This window comes from Mustela lutreola, chromosome 9 (genome assembly GCF_030435805.1).
Source record: "Mustela lutreola isolate mMusLut2 chromosome 9, mMusLut2.pri, whole genome shotgun sequence".
Lineage (NCBI taxonomy): Eukaryota > Metazoa > Chordata > Mammalia > Carnivora > Mustelidae > Mustela > Mustela lutreola.
Genome location: NC_081298.1, coordinates 139,489,322 through 139,509,227, shown reverse-complemented (window position 1 = coordinate 139,509,227; position 19,906 = coordinate 139,489,322). Strand labels below are relative to the sequence as shown.

The 19,906-nt window shown below is 39.7% G+C and overlaps 1 protein-coding gene across 1 annotated transcript in view; it reads left to right on the top strand.

Annotated features, from left to right (window-relative positions):
* Positions 1-19,906, top strand: part of TAF1B (TATA-box binding protein associated factor, RNA polymerase I subunit B) — a 68,800-nt gene that overhangs the window by 34,066 nt on the left and 14,828 nt on the right. The window contains 1 exon segment of the mRNA XM_059132683.1: positions 18,830-18,977. Within this exon segment, the coding sequence (XP_058988666.1) occupies positions 18,830-18,977 (148 nt within the window).

Sequence of the window (19,906 nt, the reverse complement as noted above, 5' to 3'; positions counted from 1 at the left end):
GCTTCTTCTTTCACGTTCTGTCAGTTTTTGCTTCAGGTATTTTGGAGCTCAGGTGCATAATAATTAGGATATTTTGTCTTCTTGATGAGCTGACTCTTCTCACTATGTAATGTCCTTTTCTTCCCCCCAGAATATTTGTTTTCATATCTACCTTGTCCAATTTTAATTAAAAAAAAATTGTTTGCTTAACATACCTTTTGGAACTATTTTATTTTACTTTTTTTTTAAGATTTTATTTATTTATTTGAGAGAGAGACAGTGAAAGAGAGCATGAGTGAGGAGAAGGTCAGAGAGAGAAGCAGACTCCCTGTGGAGCTGGGAGCCCGATGCGGGACTCGATCCTGGGACTTCAGGATCATGACCTGAGCCAAAGGCAGTCGTCCAACCAACTGAGCCACCCAGGCGTCCCGGAACTATTTTATTTTTAACCTATCTGTATCTTTATATTTAAAATGCCTTCCTGGTAGTCAGTTTGTAGTTATCTTGATTTTTTTAATTTATGCAGTCTGATATTCTCTGCCTTAGAATTATACGTCTGACCATCGACATTGAATGTGATCATAGATATGATTGGGTTTAAATTTACTGTCCTGCTCTTACTTGTTCCATCTAATATTTATTCTGTCTGTCTTCTTTTCCCACCTTCTTCTGAATCGACTTTTTTTTAATGATTCTATTTTATCTCCATTGTTGATATATTAACTACACCTGTGAAGTTTTGTGTGCGTATGTGAGATTGCTCTGGAGTTTAGAACATTCGTCTTTAACTTACCACAGTCTGCCTCAAATACTAGTATACCAGTACATGTATAAAGTAGGACCTTTTCAAAGATATACTTGAATTTCCCTGCTCCCATCTTCTAGTGTCAGACATTTTACCTTTTTTTTTTTTACACAATTTATATATTTTATATTTGAGAGAGAAAGAGAGAGAACTTGAGGGGGGAGAGGCAGAGGGAAATGGAGAGAGAGAATCCCAAGCAGACTCCCCACTGAGTGTGGCACAGCCCCCAGGCTCAGTCTCATAACCCGGAGACCATGACCTGAGCCAAAATCAAGAGTGGGACGCTTAACCGACTGAGCCACCCAGGTGCCTCTCAGACATTTTACTTTTATCTGTTATAATTTTCACAATGCATTAAATTATTTTTGCTTAAAAAATCATTTATCTTTTTAAGAAATTAAAATGGGCAAAATGATTTTGTATTTACCTATGTATTTGCTATTTCTGCATTCTTCTTGCCTAAATAAGTCCTTTAACATTTTCTTAGAGTATAGATCTATTGGCAGTGAATTCTTTTTTGGTGTTTCTTGGTCTAAAAAAGTCTTTATTTGCCCTCATTTTTTTTTTTTAAAGATTTTATTTATTTATTTGACAGAGAGAAATCATAAGTAGATGGAGAGGCAGGCAGAGAGAGAGAGAGGGAAGCGGGCTCCCTGCTGAGCAGAGAGCCCGATGTGGGACTCGATCCCAGGATCCTGAGATCATGACCTGAGCCGAAGGCAGCGGCTTAACCCACTGAGCCACCCAGGCGCCCCTTTATTTGCCCTCATTTTTTTAAAAGATTTTTTATTTATTTGAGAGAGCGAGAGTGTGAGCATGAGCCGGGGGGAGGGGCAGAGGGCGTGGGAGAAGCAGACTCCCCGCCCGAGAGGGAGCTGGACGTGGGGCTTGATTGCAGGACCTCAGGATCACAACCTGACTTAACCTACTTAACTTACTGAGCCACCAAGGCACCCCTTGCCCTCATTTTTGAAAAGACATTTTCACTAGTACAGAATTCTGGGTCTGTACTTAATTTCTTTCAGTACTTTAAAGATGTTTCATTTTCTGCAGGCCTGCCTGGTTTCTTTCTTTCTTTTCCCCCGCCCCGGCCCTGAGCTTTATTGAAGTATAATGGGCAAAATGGTAAGATATTTTAAGTGTCCGTCATGGTGGTTTGCTCTGTGTGTAGCTCATGAAGGGATTCCCCCATCGAGTGGACTAACACATCCATCACCTCACACAGTTGTCTTTTTGTGTGTGTATGAAGTCATTTAAATTCTACCTCCCCAGCGAATTTCAATTGTATAATATGGTGTTATCTTCTGTAATCACCATATTTTACATTGGATCCTCAGACCTTAGTCATCTTATAGCTGAAAGTTTGTAACCTTTTTCTGACCTCTCCCTGTTCCCCCAACCCCCAGCCCCCCAGCAAACACTTTTCTACTCATGGTTTCTATGAGTTCAGTGGTGTTTTTGTTTTTTAAGATTTGACATATAATTGATACCATGAAGTATTTATCTTTCTCTAGATTATCCGACTTAGCTTAATGTTTTCAGGGTCCATTCGTGTTGTCACAAATGGCAGGATTTCCTTCTTTTTTGCAGCTGAATAATGTTGCAGAGTGTGTGTGTGTGTGTGTGTGTGTGTGTGTGTGTGTGTCATGCGTTCTCTATCCATTCATCTGTGTTTGGACGTTTAGGTTATTTCTTTATCTTGGCTGTTATGAATAATGCTGCAGTGAACATAGAAGTGCAGGCATCTTTTTGACATCCTGTTTTCATTTCCTTCGGATGTATATCCATAAATGGGATTAACGGATCATATGGTAATTATATTTTTAATTTTTTTAGGAACCTCCATACTGTTTTTCATAATGACTGCACCAAATTACATTCCCACTAACAGTGCACAAGGGTTCTCTCTTCCTCCACAATCTAACCAACACTTGTTATCTTGTTTTTTTGATGGTACCCATTCTAACGGGTGTGAGGTGACATCTCATTGTAGTTTGAATGTGTATTTCCCTGATGATCTGTGATACTGAGTGTCTGTTCACGTACATGGTGTTCACTGGTATGTCTTCTTCGGAAAAATGTCTACTCAGTTCCTCTGCTCCTTTTTAAATTAGATTATTTATGCTAAATTAGATTATTTAGGCTGTGAGTTCTTTATATTTTTTGGATAAATCAGATACAGGATTTGCAAATATGCTTTCTCATTCCATAGGTTACTTTTTCATCTTGTTGGTGGTCATCTTTGCTGTGCAGAAGCTTCTTAGTTTGATCTAGTCCTACTTGTTTATCTTTGCTCTTGTTGTCTTCACTTTTGTTGTCAAATCCAAAAACTCAGTGCCAAGATTGATGTCAAAGAATATACCCCCTATGTTTTCTTCTGGGAATTTTGTGGTTTCAGGTCTTAAATTTAAGTCCTTATTCCATTTTGAGTTGATTTTTGTGCATGGTGTTAAATAGTGTCCAATTTCATTCACACTTTTGCCTGTGGCTGTCCCGTTTTCCCATCACCATTTGTTGAAGATACTATCCTTCCCCCGTGTGTATTCTTGGCTCCTTTGTTGTAAATGAATTCACCATATATGCATGGATTTATTTCTGGGCTCTCTCTTCTGTTCCTTTGATCTATAGGTCTTTTTATGCTAATACCATACTGTTTTGATTACTTCAGCTTTGTTATGTAGCTTGAAATCAGAAAGTGTGATGCCTTCAGCTTTGTTCTTTCTCAAGATTGTTTTTGCGAGGGCACCTGGGTGGCTCAGTGGGATAAGCCTCTGCCTTGGGCTCAGGTCATGATCTCAGGGTCCTGGGATTGAGCCCCGCTTTGGGCTTTCTGCTCAGCAGGGAGCCTGCTTCCTCCCTCTCTCTCTCTCTGCCTGCTTCTCTGCCTACTTGTGATCTCTGTCTGTCAAATAAATAAATAAAATCTTAAGAAAAATAAGATTGTTTTTGCATATTTGGGGTCTTGTGTGATTCCACACAAATTTTAGGGATTCTATTTCTGTGAAGAATGCTATTACAATTTTGATAGGAATTGCATGGAATCTGTAGATTGCTTTCGATAATGTGGACCTTTTAACAATAGTAATCCTTCTGATCCACACGCACAGAATATCTTTCCATTTAGTTGTGTCTTCAGTTTCTTTCATCAGTGTCTTACAGTTTTCAGTGTACAGATCTTTTACCTTCTTGGTTAAATTTATCCCTACGTATTTTGTTCTTTTTTTTTTTTTTTTTTAAGATTTTATTTATTATTGGGGGGGGCACCAGTGGGGAGGAAAGGGTGACAGGCTCCCTATGGAGTAGGACCCTGGGATCACAGTCTGAGCTGAAGGCAGACATTTGACCAACTGAGCCACCCAGGTGCCCCTTATTCTTCTTGATGCCTTTGTAAAGGGGCTGTTTTCCTAATATCTCTTTCTGGTAGTTTTCTGTTAGTGTATAGAAACACAACTGATTTTCATATATTGATTTTGTATTCTGTAATTTACTGAATTTCTTTACTAGTTCAATAGTTTTTTGGTAGTCTTTAGGGTTTTCTATATGTAATATCATGCCATCTGCAAATAGAGACAGTTTTACTTCTTTCTTTCTGATTTGGTGCATTTTATTTGTTTTTGCTGCTAATTGTTCTAGCTAGGACTTCTAGTACTATCTGGAATAAAAGTGGCGAGAGTAGGCATCCTTGTCTTGTTCCTGATCTTAGAGGAAAAAGTTTTTAGCTTTTCATCATTGAGTATGCTGTTAGCTGTGGGCTTGTCCGATATAGGCCTGCCTGATTTCTGATTCTTATCTCTTCTATTTTGTCAGTCTTATCTCTTCTATTCTCCATGTAATGTGTCTTTTTTCCTCCAGCTGCTTTTAAAAGTTTTCTTTTTATCACTGTTTCTCATCAGTTGGATTGCGATGTGCCTTGGCATGGTTTTCTTTATGTTTCTTCTGCTTGGGGTTCATTGACCTCAGATCTGTGACTGTATATAGTTTTTGTCAGATTTGGACATTTTTCACTCATTATTTCTTTAAATTTTTTTTCTGCCCTCCCCTTGATTTTTGGGCGGGATACCAGTTATATGTTTAACCATTTGATAATGCTCACAGCTCACTAAGGCTTTGGGGTTTTTTGGATTTGTTTGTTTTTTAAAGATTTTATTTGACAGAGAGAGAGATCGCAAGTAGGCAGAGAGGCAGGCAGAGAGAGAGAGGGAAGCAGGCTCTCTGCTGAGCCGAGAGCCCGATGCGGGGCTCAATCTCAGGACCCTGAGACCCTGACCTGAGCTGAAGGCAGAGGCTTAACCCACTGAGCCACCCAGGTGCCCCTTTTGTTTGTTTTTTATATCTTCTTTCTCAGTGTGTTTTGTTTTGGACAGTTTCTATAGTCATGTCTTCAGTTTTACTGATTTTTACTTTTTGAGTGTCTAATCTGCTATTAAATCTAGTAAGTGTGTTTATTTCAGATCCTATGCTTTTCATTTCTAGAAGTTTCATTTTAGTTTTATTTTCTCCATTTCCCTCATTATGTGTGTTTCCTCGTATATCCTTGAGCATATTGACCATAATTATAACATATGTTTTAAGGGTCTTGTCCGCTCTATTCTGTTGTCTCTGTTACTGCTGGGTATGTTTCTGTTGATCGCTTTATCTTTTGATTATGTGTTGGATTTTCCTGCGTCTCTTCATGCCTGGTAATTTTTTATTGGATGCAGATGTTGTGAATTTTATGTTGTTGAATACTGGATTTTTGTTCTGGTATAATTGGGTAATATGGAGAACATTTTGATCCTGTAGAAGCTTGTGTTTAAGCTTTTTCATTGCTGGTCCAGGGCCTTTATTCTGGAACTAACTTATCCTTGCTGCTATGGCATGTTCCCTCAGAAGGCTCCATCCAGTGCCCCCAGCGTTATGCAACCTTTCCACTGCAGCTGGTGCCTTGTCTGAGCTCTGGGAATTGTTTAGATTCATTAGGAAAGAATCCAGTGATATTTTTTCCTTGGCCTTAGGTTTTTCCTCATACAGCATGAATCGGTACTCAGCCAGAGACCTGAGAGGACCTCTTTGCAGATCTCCAGAGTTCTTTCTGTGTATGGTTTTATCCTTGCAGTCCTCTGCCTGCAAAGTGTAGCTACCTCAGCTTTTAGGAGCTCCAATCTCTGTCTCCTCAGCTCAGCAAAACCACCGGGCTCCACTTCAGTCCCTGGCTCTCTGCACTGCACCTTGGAAACTGCCTCCAGGCAGTAAACTGGGCCATTTATTTCTCTTCTTTCAGGGATTCTAGTCCTATACTTCTGTTGTCCCTTGCCTGAAACTATTATTTCATGGATTTTTCCACTTCTGTGTTTATGGTGGGAAGTCAGTTTCCATCGTATTTAATCCTTGATGGGCAGAAATGGAAGCCTGCCAAATACTAATTTTTAGACATTTTGAAGTAGACTCAGTATTCAGATGTTTTTTTAGGGATGTGTTACCTTAAAAAAATTCTTTCTTGAATGCCTAAAGTATCTTACTGCTCATTCATTCTTGGATTTAAAAAAAAAAAAAAATTATAATCTCTATTAATGAATGTTATCACTAATCTGATCTTTAAAATTTTCTCCTGGCTGGACCATATTATTGGAAGGTCATGGTTATGGACTTTGTTTACACAAAATACTTGCCCTAGTGATAATATCTTTTGTTGACTATTTTAAGTTAATCTTGAGTGAGGGGACAGGGGTAAGATAGGGGAGTGATTTTTTCTAGAGATTTTGGTAGAAAGTATAAACATAAAAATAATATGAGATTATGTCTTGGTAACAATAACCATTGCACTTTTTGCCTTTTCTGCTTATATCTTGGAGAGTATCTTTTTGAAATAAACTTTTCATTTTGGAATAATTTTAGATTTACAGAGAAGTGAAGTTACAAAAATAAAAATAGTACAAAGGACACCCGTATATCCTTAACCCAGATCAACTGCTATTAACATTTTATCCCATTTATTTTATCATTTGTGGTGTTCTCACTGTCTGTCTGTTGGTCTGTCTATCTGCACAATTCTATTTCTGAATCATTGAGTGTAAGTTACATCAATCATGGTCCATTACCCCTAAATATTTTAGTGTATATTTTCTAAGAATAGAGATATTCTCCTATATGACTACAATTTAGTTAACTTTTCATTTTTCTGAGAACTGAACAATATACGATATATTGTATATCGTATATATCGATATACGATATGCCACAGTTTAACTTGTTCTTTATTGGTGGAGTTTTGTACTTGGTGATAAAAGGCTAAAGAAGGCAGCTGGGTAATGAAAAAAAAAAAAGCAAACAGAACTAGAAGCCATCTAAATGTCTGTCAGCAGGAAAACAGATAAAATGGGACAGTCAGATGTTAATATATTAAACAGCTACAGCCACCGGCAACATGAATGAATCTAAAAGACATTCTGTTGCGTGTAAAAGGCAAGATTCACAACACTGCACACAGTGTGATGCATTTGTATTCAGTTCAAAAGGAAGGTAAACTATTTATTTAGGTATGTTTATGCGTATGATAGTGTTAAAAAGTAAGCTTGTGATGAGCAAAATTGAGGGTACTAGTTCTACCTCTGGAGGGAGGAGGGCCAGGGGAGGGTAGGGAAGGGGTGTGCCGGTAGATGCCATGCTGTTTCCCACATTCTGGTTCTCAGTCAGGTAGTAGATTCATGGGTGTTCGCTTTATTATCACGTGTCAAGATTACAAGTATGTTACATGTGTTGTTTGCATTTTTCAGGATTTTAAAGGCAACTAGCGGATGTTGTCCAATAGAAATTTCTAAAACAGAAGTAGAAGGCAGTATGTGGTGTGAGGGTTTGTCTATATCCTGCATCCCCAGCTACTCTTTGAACCATATTTAGTGCTTCTATTTTCTTATCCTTAAGACCTAATATAATTCTGTAAACATGGTAAGGATTCAGTCTGTGTTTATTGATTAAATGATTTGAAAGAGCTAAAAAACAGTAAGTTTAAATAATTCATTTTCAGGAGATTCCAAATTGATCTGTTGGGGGGGGTTTTCCACCTAAGTGTAGGAAACTTTCAGATGATTTATTACATAAAATATGAGGAGGCCATTAAATAGTGCCATTTGATGGAAAAAATAAAAAAAATTCTACTAATATTTTAGCAATAAGTGTATAAGGAATAGAACTTCAATACATAAGCAAGGACATTGGAAATGTGAGTTATGGGGTGTATCACTATCACTCATGAAAACCAGTGCGTGAAATAAATAATCTCCTTGGTTAATTTGTACTGTTCAATATACTAAATATTCAGTATACTGTTCAATATACTAAATATATATTGTACAACATACTAAAACCAATAATGAATTACCCTGGTCAGAAAATACTTCGTATGGGGCTACATTGAGGATACTTCTTTTGGGAATCTCATACTTCATATTTGCTCTGTGAAACTGGTGATTTCACATGGATTGTCTGTGACTTAGTTTGATCCTTGGCCAGTACCCCCAGAACCAGGCATGCTCAGCCTAGGTCTCTCCTCACCACTACTTCCCAGGAGAAGAGAGATGGGACCAAAGTTTTACATTAGCCAAAAGAAAACTGGGTAATGACAAAGGTCAGTCTGTGGCAAAAATAGTTACACAACCCTCCCAGCATCAAATAGAAACTACTTGAGGGTCCTCTGCTTTTCTGGATAATAGCTTTTAATCTTTGTTAGTACAGGTATGTGAAATTTGAACATCAGGTGTGCTACAATCAGGAGAGTATTTGGAGAACAGACAAATCTTAAGAAGGGGACTCCAGTAGGTTTTTCCCAGCTTTCATCCTGGGCTCAAAACAAATTGTGATTCCCCATTTGGTTGGCAAGTCCTCATTTGTTATCAGTTCATAAATTAGTGTTTGTTCCTAAGGTTTGTCTTTGTACAAGTTGACAGCATATTTCTAAAATAGTCTCATCCCCAGGACCAAGACCATATTTCACATAAGGTGTTCACCACAGACTTCCAGACTAGACTTGGAACATCAAAGTATTTTACGTTGCTGTGTAGTAGATTACAGCTATTAGGATAATTCCAACAGACTAAAAATTAAAAATGCAAAGTGAACTGTTTTTGTGAATCATGATCATGTGGAAATCATTTATCCTTCCTCCATAGGCAGTATATTACATGCTTTATCATTAATTTTATTTCTTGTTAATTTTCTGTTGTCATGAAAAGTCTTGCTCTAAGTCTGGACCAACAGGTGCTTGAAGCATTAGCTTTCTCTCAGCTGAATCTTTGCTTCAAAACAATCATAAGAATAAGTAAGGGTGAGGCACTGTACTTTTTTTTTTTTAATAGCTAAGCAGGAAGTTCACCTCTGACAGGGTATTGTAATCAGGTTTATCACCAGAGCCTGCTGTTGTGTAACAGAAACTCTAGCTTGTCCTTACCTGTCTCAAGGCATTGCTTCATGAAGGAAAATAAACTCGCCAGAATATTTGTGAAATTCAATAAAATGCTTTCCCAAGCCCTTCGTTTTTAATTCATGCTACAAGAATTTATTATAGCTTTGTGGTCTTTTAAAAAACATACTAACTTTGTGATTTCTTACGATTGTAATTAAATGAATCTGTCTCACTCCAGGAGCCCTATGTATCATATTTGCTGTACCTTTTACACATCTTTGGCCATGTCTAGTGATAGTTAACATTCCATCTCTCCTCTCCCCTCCTTTTTTCAAGAAAAGGGGGGAAGGTTTGGGATGTCTTCAAATGACCATTTATTTAATTGACAGGCAGATTTTCTTCATTGTACGCTTTGCCTTTGCTCACAAAAGTGCATTCACTGTTCCACAGTATGTTGAAACTTTTCAATGGAAATGCCTTTTTGTTAACAAAGGAAGCATTTTCTTCCCTCCTTCCATGTCTTCGCTTTCTCCAGTAAGTCTTGGCTTCTTCAGCAGCTGTACCTCCAGCAGAAACGACAAAAGGTGCAATTGTTCTAGGAGATGGCGATGCAGATAATGCTGGTGGAGTGTTCTGTGTGTGGGCTGCGGGGGACGGTCTTTCTGCTGTGTTTGGTTTTGTTTTGTTTTTGTTATTCTAGAAAGTTGAGCACACCTTAAAAACAAGCCACCACTCCCAAAAAGAGCTTTAAAGACCCTTAAACCTTTATCCTGGGTGAGCTCCTTTTTTCCTCCGTAAATTGTTCTGTTAGCGTTTAAGTGGGTCCCTCTGTTCCAATGACAACAAATCTGACAGAACGCACTTAAACCCGAATGGAACTCGGAATACAGGGTATTGGTGTGATTTGTTTTCTTTTCCAAGCAAACTATGAACACTCAAGTCTTCGTGCCTTTACCCTCCCTGCAGAGCAGAGCTCAGAAGAGGAGGTTGAGCTTGAGTGCGAGTTAAGTTTTAGTGTTTCCCACCATCTCCCTTTTCCGAGTTACGATTCCATCTCACGGTGAACAGGCTCTTCGTCTTACTTACTGACTGAATTTAAGATAACTCCTCCTCCATTTTTCTCCCTCTGCCTCTTCTGCTGCTTTATTTATGACTTTTGTTTCTGGAGTATGGTGCTGATTCAAAGCTTTGTTTACTTCTAGCAAAAAATCCATCCGTCTGGTGGAATAAGCTAAAAGTGTTTCTTTCAGGGACCATCTTTGTGGTCGCAGATCGCAGCTCAAACAAAAGCTGGGCCTGGGCATGCTTGGGTCCCTGTCATAGATACTGCTCAGTCTGCTGGGGACTTACATGTGTCTTTTCAGTATTGATTTTCTTTCTGTTTGGATGTGTTAAACCCACAGAACAGTTTCTACATGGAGAATATGTCACATACGTGCTATTCTGCTGGGCCTGGTGACAGTGTTTCTAAGTCCTCTCTAGAGGCAGGCATTTCGTCATCCCTCACTAGACTTAGCAAGAGGGCATAAGGAGGAGACTGGAAATTCATTTGGAGCTACATCTCCAGTCTGTTGAATGTTGACCAGCAGCATTCTGATCTTCTCTCCGGAGGAGTAAAAAGAAAAGATGTAACGCTGGGGCGGCCCAGCCCACTGGGTGGCACTTTGCCAAGATGATTCACCCTGCCTCCGAGCGGTCTTACACCCTTTGTGAAACTAGGTCCCTGTCGTTGAAGGAGGGAAAAGACTGCCCCAGAGCTGTCACTTCCTCCTCAAGCACCTCCGAGTGAAGGTCTTGGAGTCTTCCCAGCGCACTCAGCTTTGTTCGCCGTCTCAGTCCGTAGGCCTTCTGCAGCGCGGGCTTCCTTAGAGTAGTGAGGTGGCGGGTGTAAATCTCCCCGAGGGAAACTGAGGTGAGCGTAGTGAGAACAGGTGTTCGCAGTTTCCCTCACTCCCACTCCTCCTCCCAGAGTCACCGCTGCCAGACAGCACGGACAGAAACCGACCGACGTTTCTTTTGTTCCTCTCCTCCCACAGTATCCTGACCATCGCTGGCAGTTGTGGGCGCGCTTCTCTTCACGCTTGTGGACTGAAGCCGTCCAAGGCGCTCTGCTGGGCTGCAGGGCAGAGGAGGATGGGAAGCCAGTGGTTTTCGTGTATTATTTGTGGGGTGCCTGCATCCGAACATGCTGGAGAGCTTGTTGGAAGCACAGGTTCTTCAGCTGGATGTCAGAGATGGATTCATTCAGCCCGGAGTGGGATCTGGGGATGTGAATTTTTAACGACTGTCTTGCAATGATTCTGATAAAGGTGGTGCTTTGGGCAGTACAGACTAGGCTTCCCGCTCTGCCGCTGCTTTCTTTTGTTCTTCCTTCTTGTTGCACGAAAGATTCCAGGTAGAATGAGACACGTTAGATAACCAAAGGGCCAGTATCCAGCAAAATGTCATTATACTTTCCTACACCTGCAGAGTTTCCAACAGGATCCTGCTAGTCCTCTTATTCCACCTGAATACACCAGACATTCCGCTCCCCAAGTGGAAATGCAGTACGAGTCCCAGCAGCTTCGGTGAGACCGTTCCTTGGGTGTGCTCCATACACGAACGCGGTTTCTAAGTCAAAATAAGGCTTTACTAACATACCCATTAAATGTTTACCATAAATATTATATGGTGGTTACCCGTGCTTTAGAATCCTGTCGGAATTAGAGCCTGTTTCCCCTCTGGGCTGAGGACAACAGGACAGGAACAAAAAATGTTTCACTGTGGTCTTAACCCTGTAAAAGAGTGCTGTGTAACTGTGCTCCTGGTCTCCTGCCTGAGGCTGGGGCTCTGCTGCCCTACAGACTAGCCTGTCTCAGTTGGAGTGGAAGCAGATAGCTATATGGGGAGGTTAGTCCATAGCCAAGCCCTGTGGGGATAATGGGGCCACCATTTCAATTGGGGTTGGGGGCAGAGGGTAGCATTCTGGGCTTTTTGATGATGTCCTCTGGGACAGAAATGGAATACAGTGGTCACATTCCGTTCTGACTCTTCCCTCATTTGAGGTGTCAAGAAGACAGCCCCTTTTGGTATTGTACTAGAACCATTAAGTAATCATTTATGTATAAAGAGACCTGGAACAAGCGATTCTGCAGATACTGTGTTTTCTTTTTTGCTCAGTATATTTTGTCTTCTGGGAAAGGCAAACCCATACTTGAGTGTTACATGTCTAATAATTACAATTACATAGACTCCATCTCCTTGACGTAATGTTCTTTTGTTACAGTATTTTATAGATGACAAAGGCAGATATTAGCAAGTAGTTACAGATTTTGAATGTTTGTAGTAGATTTTATATATGTTGATTTTTTTATAATGTTCATCATTTTTTAAAATTATTTCTAATTATGACCTCTCTAATATGTTGTGGGTTTTTCCCCTCTACACAGATGTTATTTAGGTTCCTCTTTTATACGTTTTAAGAATTTTGGCAGGGATGAGCAGGGGCACCTGGGTGGTTCAGTCGGTTAAGTGTCTGCCTTTGGCTCAGGTCGTGATCTCAGGGTCCTGGGATTGAGCCCTGCATGGGGATCCCTGCTCAGCAGAGAGCTGGCTGCTCCCTCTCCCTCTGCCTGTCTCTCTGCCTGCTTGTGCTCTTTCTGTCAAATAAATAAAATCTTGAAAAAAAAAGTCATTTAAAGAATGGTGGCAAAATATGCATAACATAAAACTTAACCACTTAAACCATTTTTAAGTGCGCAGTTTGGCGAAATTAAGTCCATTCACATGGTTGTGCAACCACCACCACCGTCCATCTCCAGACCCTTTTCATCTTCACAAACTGAAGCTGTCCCTGGGAAACCCCAGCTCCCCACTGCACCGTGCCCCCCGGCCCGAGGTCGGCCACTCTCCTTTCTGTCTGTGACCCTGACTCCATGTTAGTGAAATAACACCGTATTTGTCTTTTTATGTCAGACTTATTTCACACAGGATAATGTCTTTAAGCTTTCTCCATGTTGTAGCGTGTCTCAGAAATGAAAATTTCTTTTTAAGGCTCAGTACTATCCCATTGTTTGTATATACTACATTTTGTTGATCTCTTCATCCGTGGACATTTGAGTTGTTTCTGCCTTTGGCTGTAGTGAAGAATGCTGCTGTGGACATTAGTGTGCAGATGACAGTTGGAGGCCCTTCTCGCAGTTCTGGGCATCCGCACAGAAGCACAGTTGCTCTGTCATATGGTAATTCTATGTGTAATTTTGAGACCACGTAATACGTTTTTGAATACTTATTTTAGAGTGATTAAAAGAAATGTAGAAAAAAATGTATAAAAAAGGAAATAAAAATCACCCACAATCCAATTACTCATGGATGCCATTAACACTTAACATTGGTATTGTTGATTGTCTCATTTAATGTACGTAAACATATTTGCCAAATTAGGCTTGAACGCTATATATACATTTCTTTTTTGCTTTTTTTTTTTTATCAGAATTGTACTATGAAATGTTGTCCTAAGTCGTAGGGCAGCCCATGGAAAAGCTCTTTTCATGAAAGTTGTCCTAAGTCATAGAAACTATGAAAGTTGTCCTAAGTCATAGAGCAGCCTATGAAAATGCTTTCTAATAGCTGCTTAGTGCGTGTGCATGTGATGTGTATCTAACATAGATGGCCAATAATAAGGAAGTGATGGGTTCATAGAGGGGAATATTTTCCAGTTATTCAAAATTATCCTTTCAAAGGCTATCTCCTGACATTCTAATACTCACAAAATACAATGTTAGGTGAAAAGATAGGAGACAAAACCATGTACATCTAATTCAGTTTGTACAGTGGTTCTCAGACAGATGGGAGCTTAGCCTAAGAGCGAGGTAGACTGTTAGATTTTAGTAGAGGAGTGACATACCAGACTTGCATTTTGAAATATCACTCTTGGTGGTAGCTTTAAAGTGGCAGAAGCTAGTGCTGCTTTAAAACTTTGGGCTAGGAGTCCAGTCTGGGATGGTGGAGGTTTAGAGTAGGAGGGTAGTTGTAGATGTGATGAGAAGCAGCAGCATTCCAGACCCAGCTTTGAGGCAAACAGTCCGGGTGCTTGTGGTGTGCGAGGAAACAGAGCTGCCAAGGATGATTCCTAAGTGTTGGGTTTTAGTGACGGGTTAAGGAACCTTGATGGAGGGATAAAATTTAGGGGTATGGGAAATGAAAAACTCAGTCTGGAACACGTACGTTTGGCACAGTGGGAAGATGTTCCAGTGGCAGTGTCGAAGAGGCTGTCAAATTGAAATCCTAGTGTTATAAATGTGGATATGCCCCAAAGGGCTGAGAGAAAAGTCCTCCGACATGCTAACAGTGGCCTTCTCTAAATGATGAGCAATTTTTATTGTCTTTATTATAGTATTTTATATTTCATAAATTTTCTGTAATCATGTAGTTTTATAATCAGATTACATTCATCATGGAATTACAGTAGTATAAAAATTGCAGACAACTTATATGCATAACAATTATAGCAGATTGGTAAAAAATAAGTAGGATGATCTTGAAAACTCTGTAGCCACCTTTTATTTATTTTTATTTTTTTAAAGATTTTTTTTTTTTTTAAAGATTTTATTTATTTATTTGACAGAGAGAAATCACAAGCAGATGGAGAGGCAGGCAGAGAGAGAGAGAGAGAGAAGCAGGCTCTCCGCTGAGCAGAGAGCCCGATGCGGGACTCGATCCCAGGACTCTGAGATCATGACCTGAGCCTAAGGCAGCGGCTTAACCCACTGAGCCACCCAGGCGCCCCAATTTTTTTAAAGATTTTTTTTATTTGTTTGAAAGAGAGAGAGATCGCAAGTAGGCAGAGAGGCAGGCGGGGGTGGGGGAGCAGGCTCCCTGCTGAGCAGGGAGCCCTGTGTAGGGCTTGATCCCAGAACCCTGAGATCATGACCTGAGCTGAAGGCAGAGGCTTAACCCACTGAGCCATGCAGGCAACCTGAAAACCCTGTAGCCACCTTTTAAAAGAAAAGGTTTTCAGTATTCAAAAGGAATTCAAGGTATTCAAAATCAAGGTATTCAAAAAGGAAAAGTCTTTAAAAATAAATGAAAATTTTATTTTTTTAGATTTTTTTTTTATTTATTTGACAGACAGAGATCACGAGTAAGCAGAGAGGCAGGCAGAGAGAGAGAAGGAAGCAGGCTCCCTGCTAAGCAGAGAGCCCGATGTGGGGCTCAATCTCAGGACCCTGGAATCATGACCTGAGCTGAAGGCAGTGGCTTTAACCCACTGAGCAACCCAGGCGCCCCAAAAATAAATGAAAATTTTAAAAGTGAAGTCTGCTGTACTTACTTGAGACTAGGAGAATCTAGAATCTATTGTAAACTATAATATAAATTGATAGACTTGCATTATTAATAATTAGTATTTTATCCTCAGTTCATACATGAAAGAATCATAGCCTATTTGTCACAAGATTTTTAGTTTGACATACCAGCTTTTAGTGTGGACATTTGAAATATATTAAATCTTTGTAAGTTTACCAGATTCCTAGGGCCTTACAATTATTAGTCAATGAATTTATCATACATTAAATTGTTTTTTTGAGGTGATTATTTTTCTAAGGGGATCATTCACTGCACTCTAGTGTTTATTTTGTTTGCAGATAAAAGTGCTTAATTACATTTCCTACCTGCATTATTTGAAAGGATTAGAGTTGTCATAAACCTCGTCAGCAATGTTAAAATTATTTTAACTTGAAAAGATACTTCAAATCTTGTGCAAATGAAGCCCGTTTGTTCACCACTCCATCCCAGCGTTCTAAATGAATTCATTTTGTAAAGAAAAAAGACCACTTCTTCCCAAAGTTCACTGAGAATTTATGTTTTCCTCTTTTCATTTTTTAAATTCACAGATTAGAATACAGTTTACAGTACTTTAGTGTACAAGTACATTCACTCTATTTCAACACTTGAAAAAAGGTTAAAAGGTAACACTGCTACTTCGGATTGACAGAAAAATTTACTTCGTAGCCTTCAGCTACAGTTAATCACATGTTAACAATACAGCATAAACCAAAGGCCTTTTTTTCTATTAAACTCAAAATAAATATAATACAAACGAGATTGTAGCTTCAGGCAAAGTAGAATCAAGCATAGTTATAATTTCTAGAAATTACCAGTATGATTATCTTTTATAATGCAAAGCATTTCCTTGTGCTTTACAATTGCATATGAGCTGAATTTACCAAAGTAAAATTTATTTATTTATTTTTTTAAAAGATTTTATTTATTTATTTGACAGAGAGAAATCACAAGTAGATGGAGAGGCAGGCAGAGAGAGAGAGGGAAGCAGGCTCTCTGCTGAGCAGAGAGCCCGATGCGGGACTCGATCCCAGGACTCTGAGACCATGACCTGAGCCGAAGGCAGCGGCTCAACCCACTGAGCCACCCAGGCGCCCCCCAAAGTAAAATTTAACAGAGAAATATTTATTCCTTTAGTCAGCTCCCAGACACACTCGAACATTTAGAAGATGGACAAGGCATGATTTAACAGCAGCACTTTCACAAGCAGCTGGGCCGATTTTAACTGACTATTAGCTCAAATCGGGAACATTTTACTTAGAATACAGAAGAACTTTCTAATGACTAAACCCATTAAAAGTGGAATAGCCTAACTTCGGGGAAGGTATTGAGTTCCTATCCCTGGACATTTGTAAAAAGGGCCAGACATCTGCCTGCTCGGGATTTTGTAAAGTTGGACCATAGACTTCTAAGGGTGTTTCCAACTCTGAATGTGCCGGCTGATGATTCCTCCTACGAGGCGATGTATGAAGTATTTCTGTCACACGAAGTGGTTTTCTAAACTGGTATTACCTTTCTTGCCACTTTTTGCGGTAAAATAGACATACAGAAAAGCGAACGTGTCGCACAAGTACGCAGCTTGATGAATTTTCACAGCCCGAACCAGTCCGGAGAGGGAGAAACACCGTGACCATGACCCGCTCCCCCGAGCCCCACCCGGCGCCCCTCCCGGCACTCCTCCCCCCGCCTCAGTGCTCGTGTCTCATTCCGTGGAAGCTTGATGCTCGGTCGCTGAGTTTCGTTCGGGGAGTTTTGTTTATATACCGGAACCATCCTCTTTTGCATCTGGCTTCTCTCTTCTAACGTGATGTTTTGAAGATTCGTTCATGTCGTTGCAGGCAGAGCGTTCATTTCCGGGCCTGGAAGTGTTCCATTATGAGATTTGTCAAAATTTACCTATCGTTGATGGCGTTTGGGTGGTTTCCAGCTTGGGGCTTTTACAAATAGTGTCGTTAAGAACCGACGTGTCTTTCCGCGGACCACATGCACATTTCTGTGGGGCATATGTAGCTAGGGGTAGAATTGCCTTGCCACGGAATGTGCACATAATCAACTTTAATACGGCCAGCAGGTCGCCAAAATGTGTCTTCTGGCTCAATTTTAATAGGGTCCTACCATATGAGAAGTGTTAGTTTTTCCAAGACTCCATAAGCCATATAAGAAAAAAAAAGTCTTACTTGAGGTACCTGATAACTCTCTATTTTATACTGTATTTTTGTATACCTTGTCTCTCTTTCTAGGTTATAAACTCCTTGATGGCATTTTTTTTTAGAATATGTTTTTTTATTATTTTTTTATTAATTTTTTATAAACATATAATGTATTTTTATCCCCAGGGGCACAGGTCTGTGAATCACCAGGTTTACACATGAAGGCATTGTTTTATTCATCTTTACATTTCCCAAAGTCATTTCCATTGAGTGACTCTAAATTTAATATTTTTATGTGAATGGATGAAGAAAAGAGAAAAAAAATGTAGCATTAATTTCTTTTTTTTTAAAGATTTTATTTATTTATTTGACAGAGAGGCAGATGACAAGTAGGCAGAGAGGCAGGCAGAGAGAGAGAGAGAGAGGGAAGCAGGCTCCCTGCTGAGCAGAGAGCCCAATGTGGGTCCTGGGATCGTGACCTGAGCTGAAGACAGAGGTTTTAACCCACTGAGCTACCCAGGCACCCTGTAGTATTAATTTCAAGTATGTTTATGAATTGCAAAGCTAAAAATAGCATACCAGATAAACTACAGGGGTGATCTTCAAGTGAACAGAATAAATTTATTCATAGTAGCTAATAGATTTTCCTGGATTCTATAAAATTTTATATGTGGTTATATGGGAGAATATGAAGTTGAATTGTATATTTTCAACTATTAGACTTAAATTCTGGTGTTAGCTCCCACATAGAAGCTTGTGAATATTGTGAAACAGAGAGCTAAGTTTGTTAGACATGAACTTGAAGATAAATGAGACGGGTGTGGTGAGGGAGTGTGAGAGGGAAGTCGTGCCGTAGAGCACTCCTGAGGGCTCTGGAACTTCAGTTTAGGTCACAGCTTTGTCCCTTCCCCTGGTTCTTCTGTGACTGGCAAGAAGTAATGATTTCCCTCTCTCGTGGGGAAGGCCAGTAAGAGTTTTATGAGCCAAATGGAATTTTAGTGGCTTTTTAATTCAGCGTTACCACTGTTTTAAGCTGCTAAGTTAGGATATTAGGGATTTATGGGTGGTTTCCGCGTAATGCTTTTCTGCACATTCCAAATTTCATTCAGCAAATACATATTACTTTTAAAATTAGAAAATATTTTTAAAAATAATTTATGTTGCAAAAGTTGCTACCTTGATTATTTTTTATTGCAGTCTTGGCCTGCCTATGAGGATATCTATAAAAAAATGATTGAAATCGCCAAATTCTTAGATTTGCCACGTTTTCCAGACATAACTGAAGACTGCTATCTTCACCCAGATATCTTGTGTATGAAATACTTGATGGAAGTCAATCTCCCTGGTAAGTGTAGTATATGTGGTGAGGAAGCCTTTACAGACTTGTAAAATGACAGTGAACAAAAGAGAGAATTCCTCTCAGATCACGGATAGTTAGAGCCTCCTGACAGGGTCTTATTTTAACATGAAGCCTAATTTTAGAATCCTTTCTTAAAATACTTCAGGCTATCTGGAAAGGTTAAAAGGACCTTGTTCAGAAATAAAGAATTCTGTTTTGATGTGAGGGATACGCTTGGTTTTTACAGTAAATTTACTGAGTGCAGTGAAAGTAACAAATGTTCCAGTATGTGTTCTTAGCGAGCTGGATGCCCTCCTTCTGAAAAGAAGGCAGCGCTTGGTCGTTTGCAGGGTCATAATGAACTCTTTAAGGCGATGAAGCACGGAATGTGGGGAGAGCCTCACTAGACCTTGTTCACAATATACCAAAACATAGGTCACTCGGTGGAATCTGCCAATGGAACTCGGTCCTGAATTTCTTGCAAAACTAGAAATGTGAGAAATTCAGGACTTATATTCTAAAGAGAAAATACAGACATGGTGTGGTTAGCATATTGCTTAAGCAGTATAAAACATAGTCGGATGTATTTTTAATAGGGAAGGAAAATGTATATGTTAATGAAGAAAGCAATATGCAAAACTGTGTTTGTAGGCATGGTATAACTCCAATGATAAAAATAAGTATAAATATGTGGTAGTATATGTGTGTATTACATACACACACGACTGTAATAGTAGGTAATAGAAGGACCGCAAGGGACTGAAGGGATTACCAGAATGTAACTGACAGGCTGCTCATGGCAAGTGTCTGGTTCGCATGCTTGCCACTGGATGGAGAAGGGGAGTAGAGTCCACAGGACATGGAGACTGAAAGCATGTAGGAAATGCTACTTAATTCAGTACAGTTGATCGTGCTCTTATAAATACTAGCTGTTC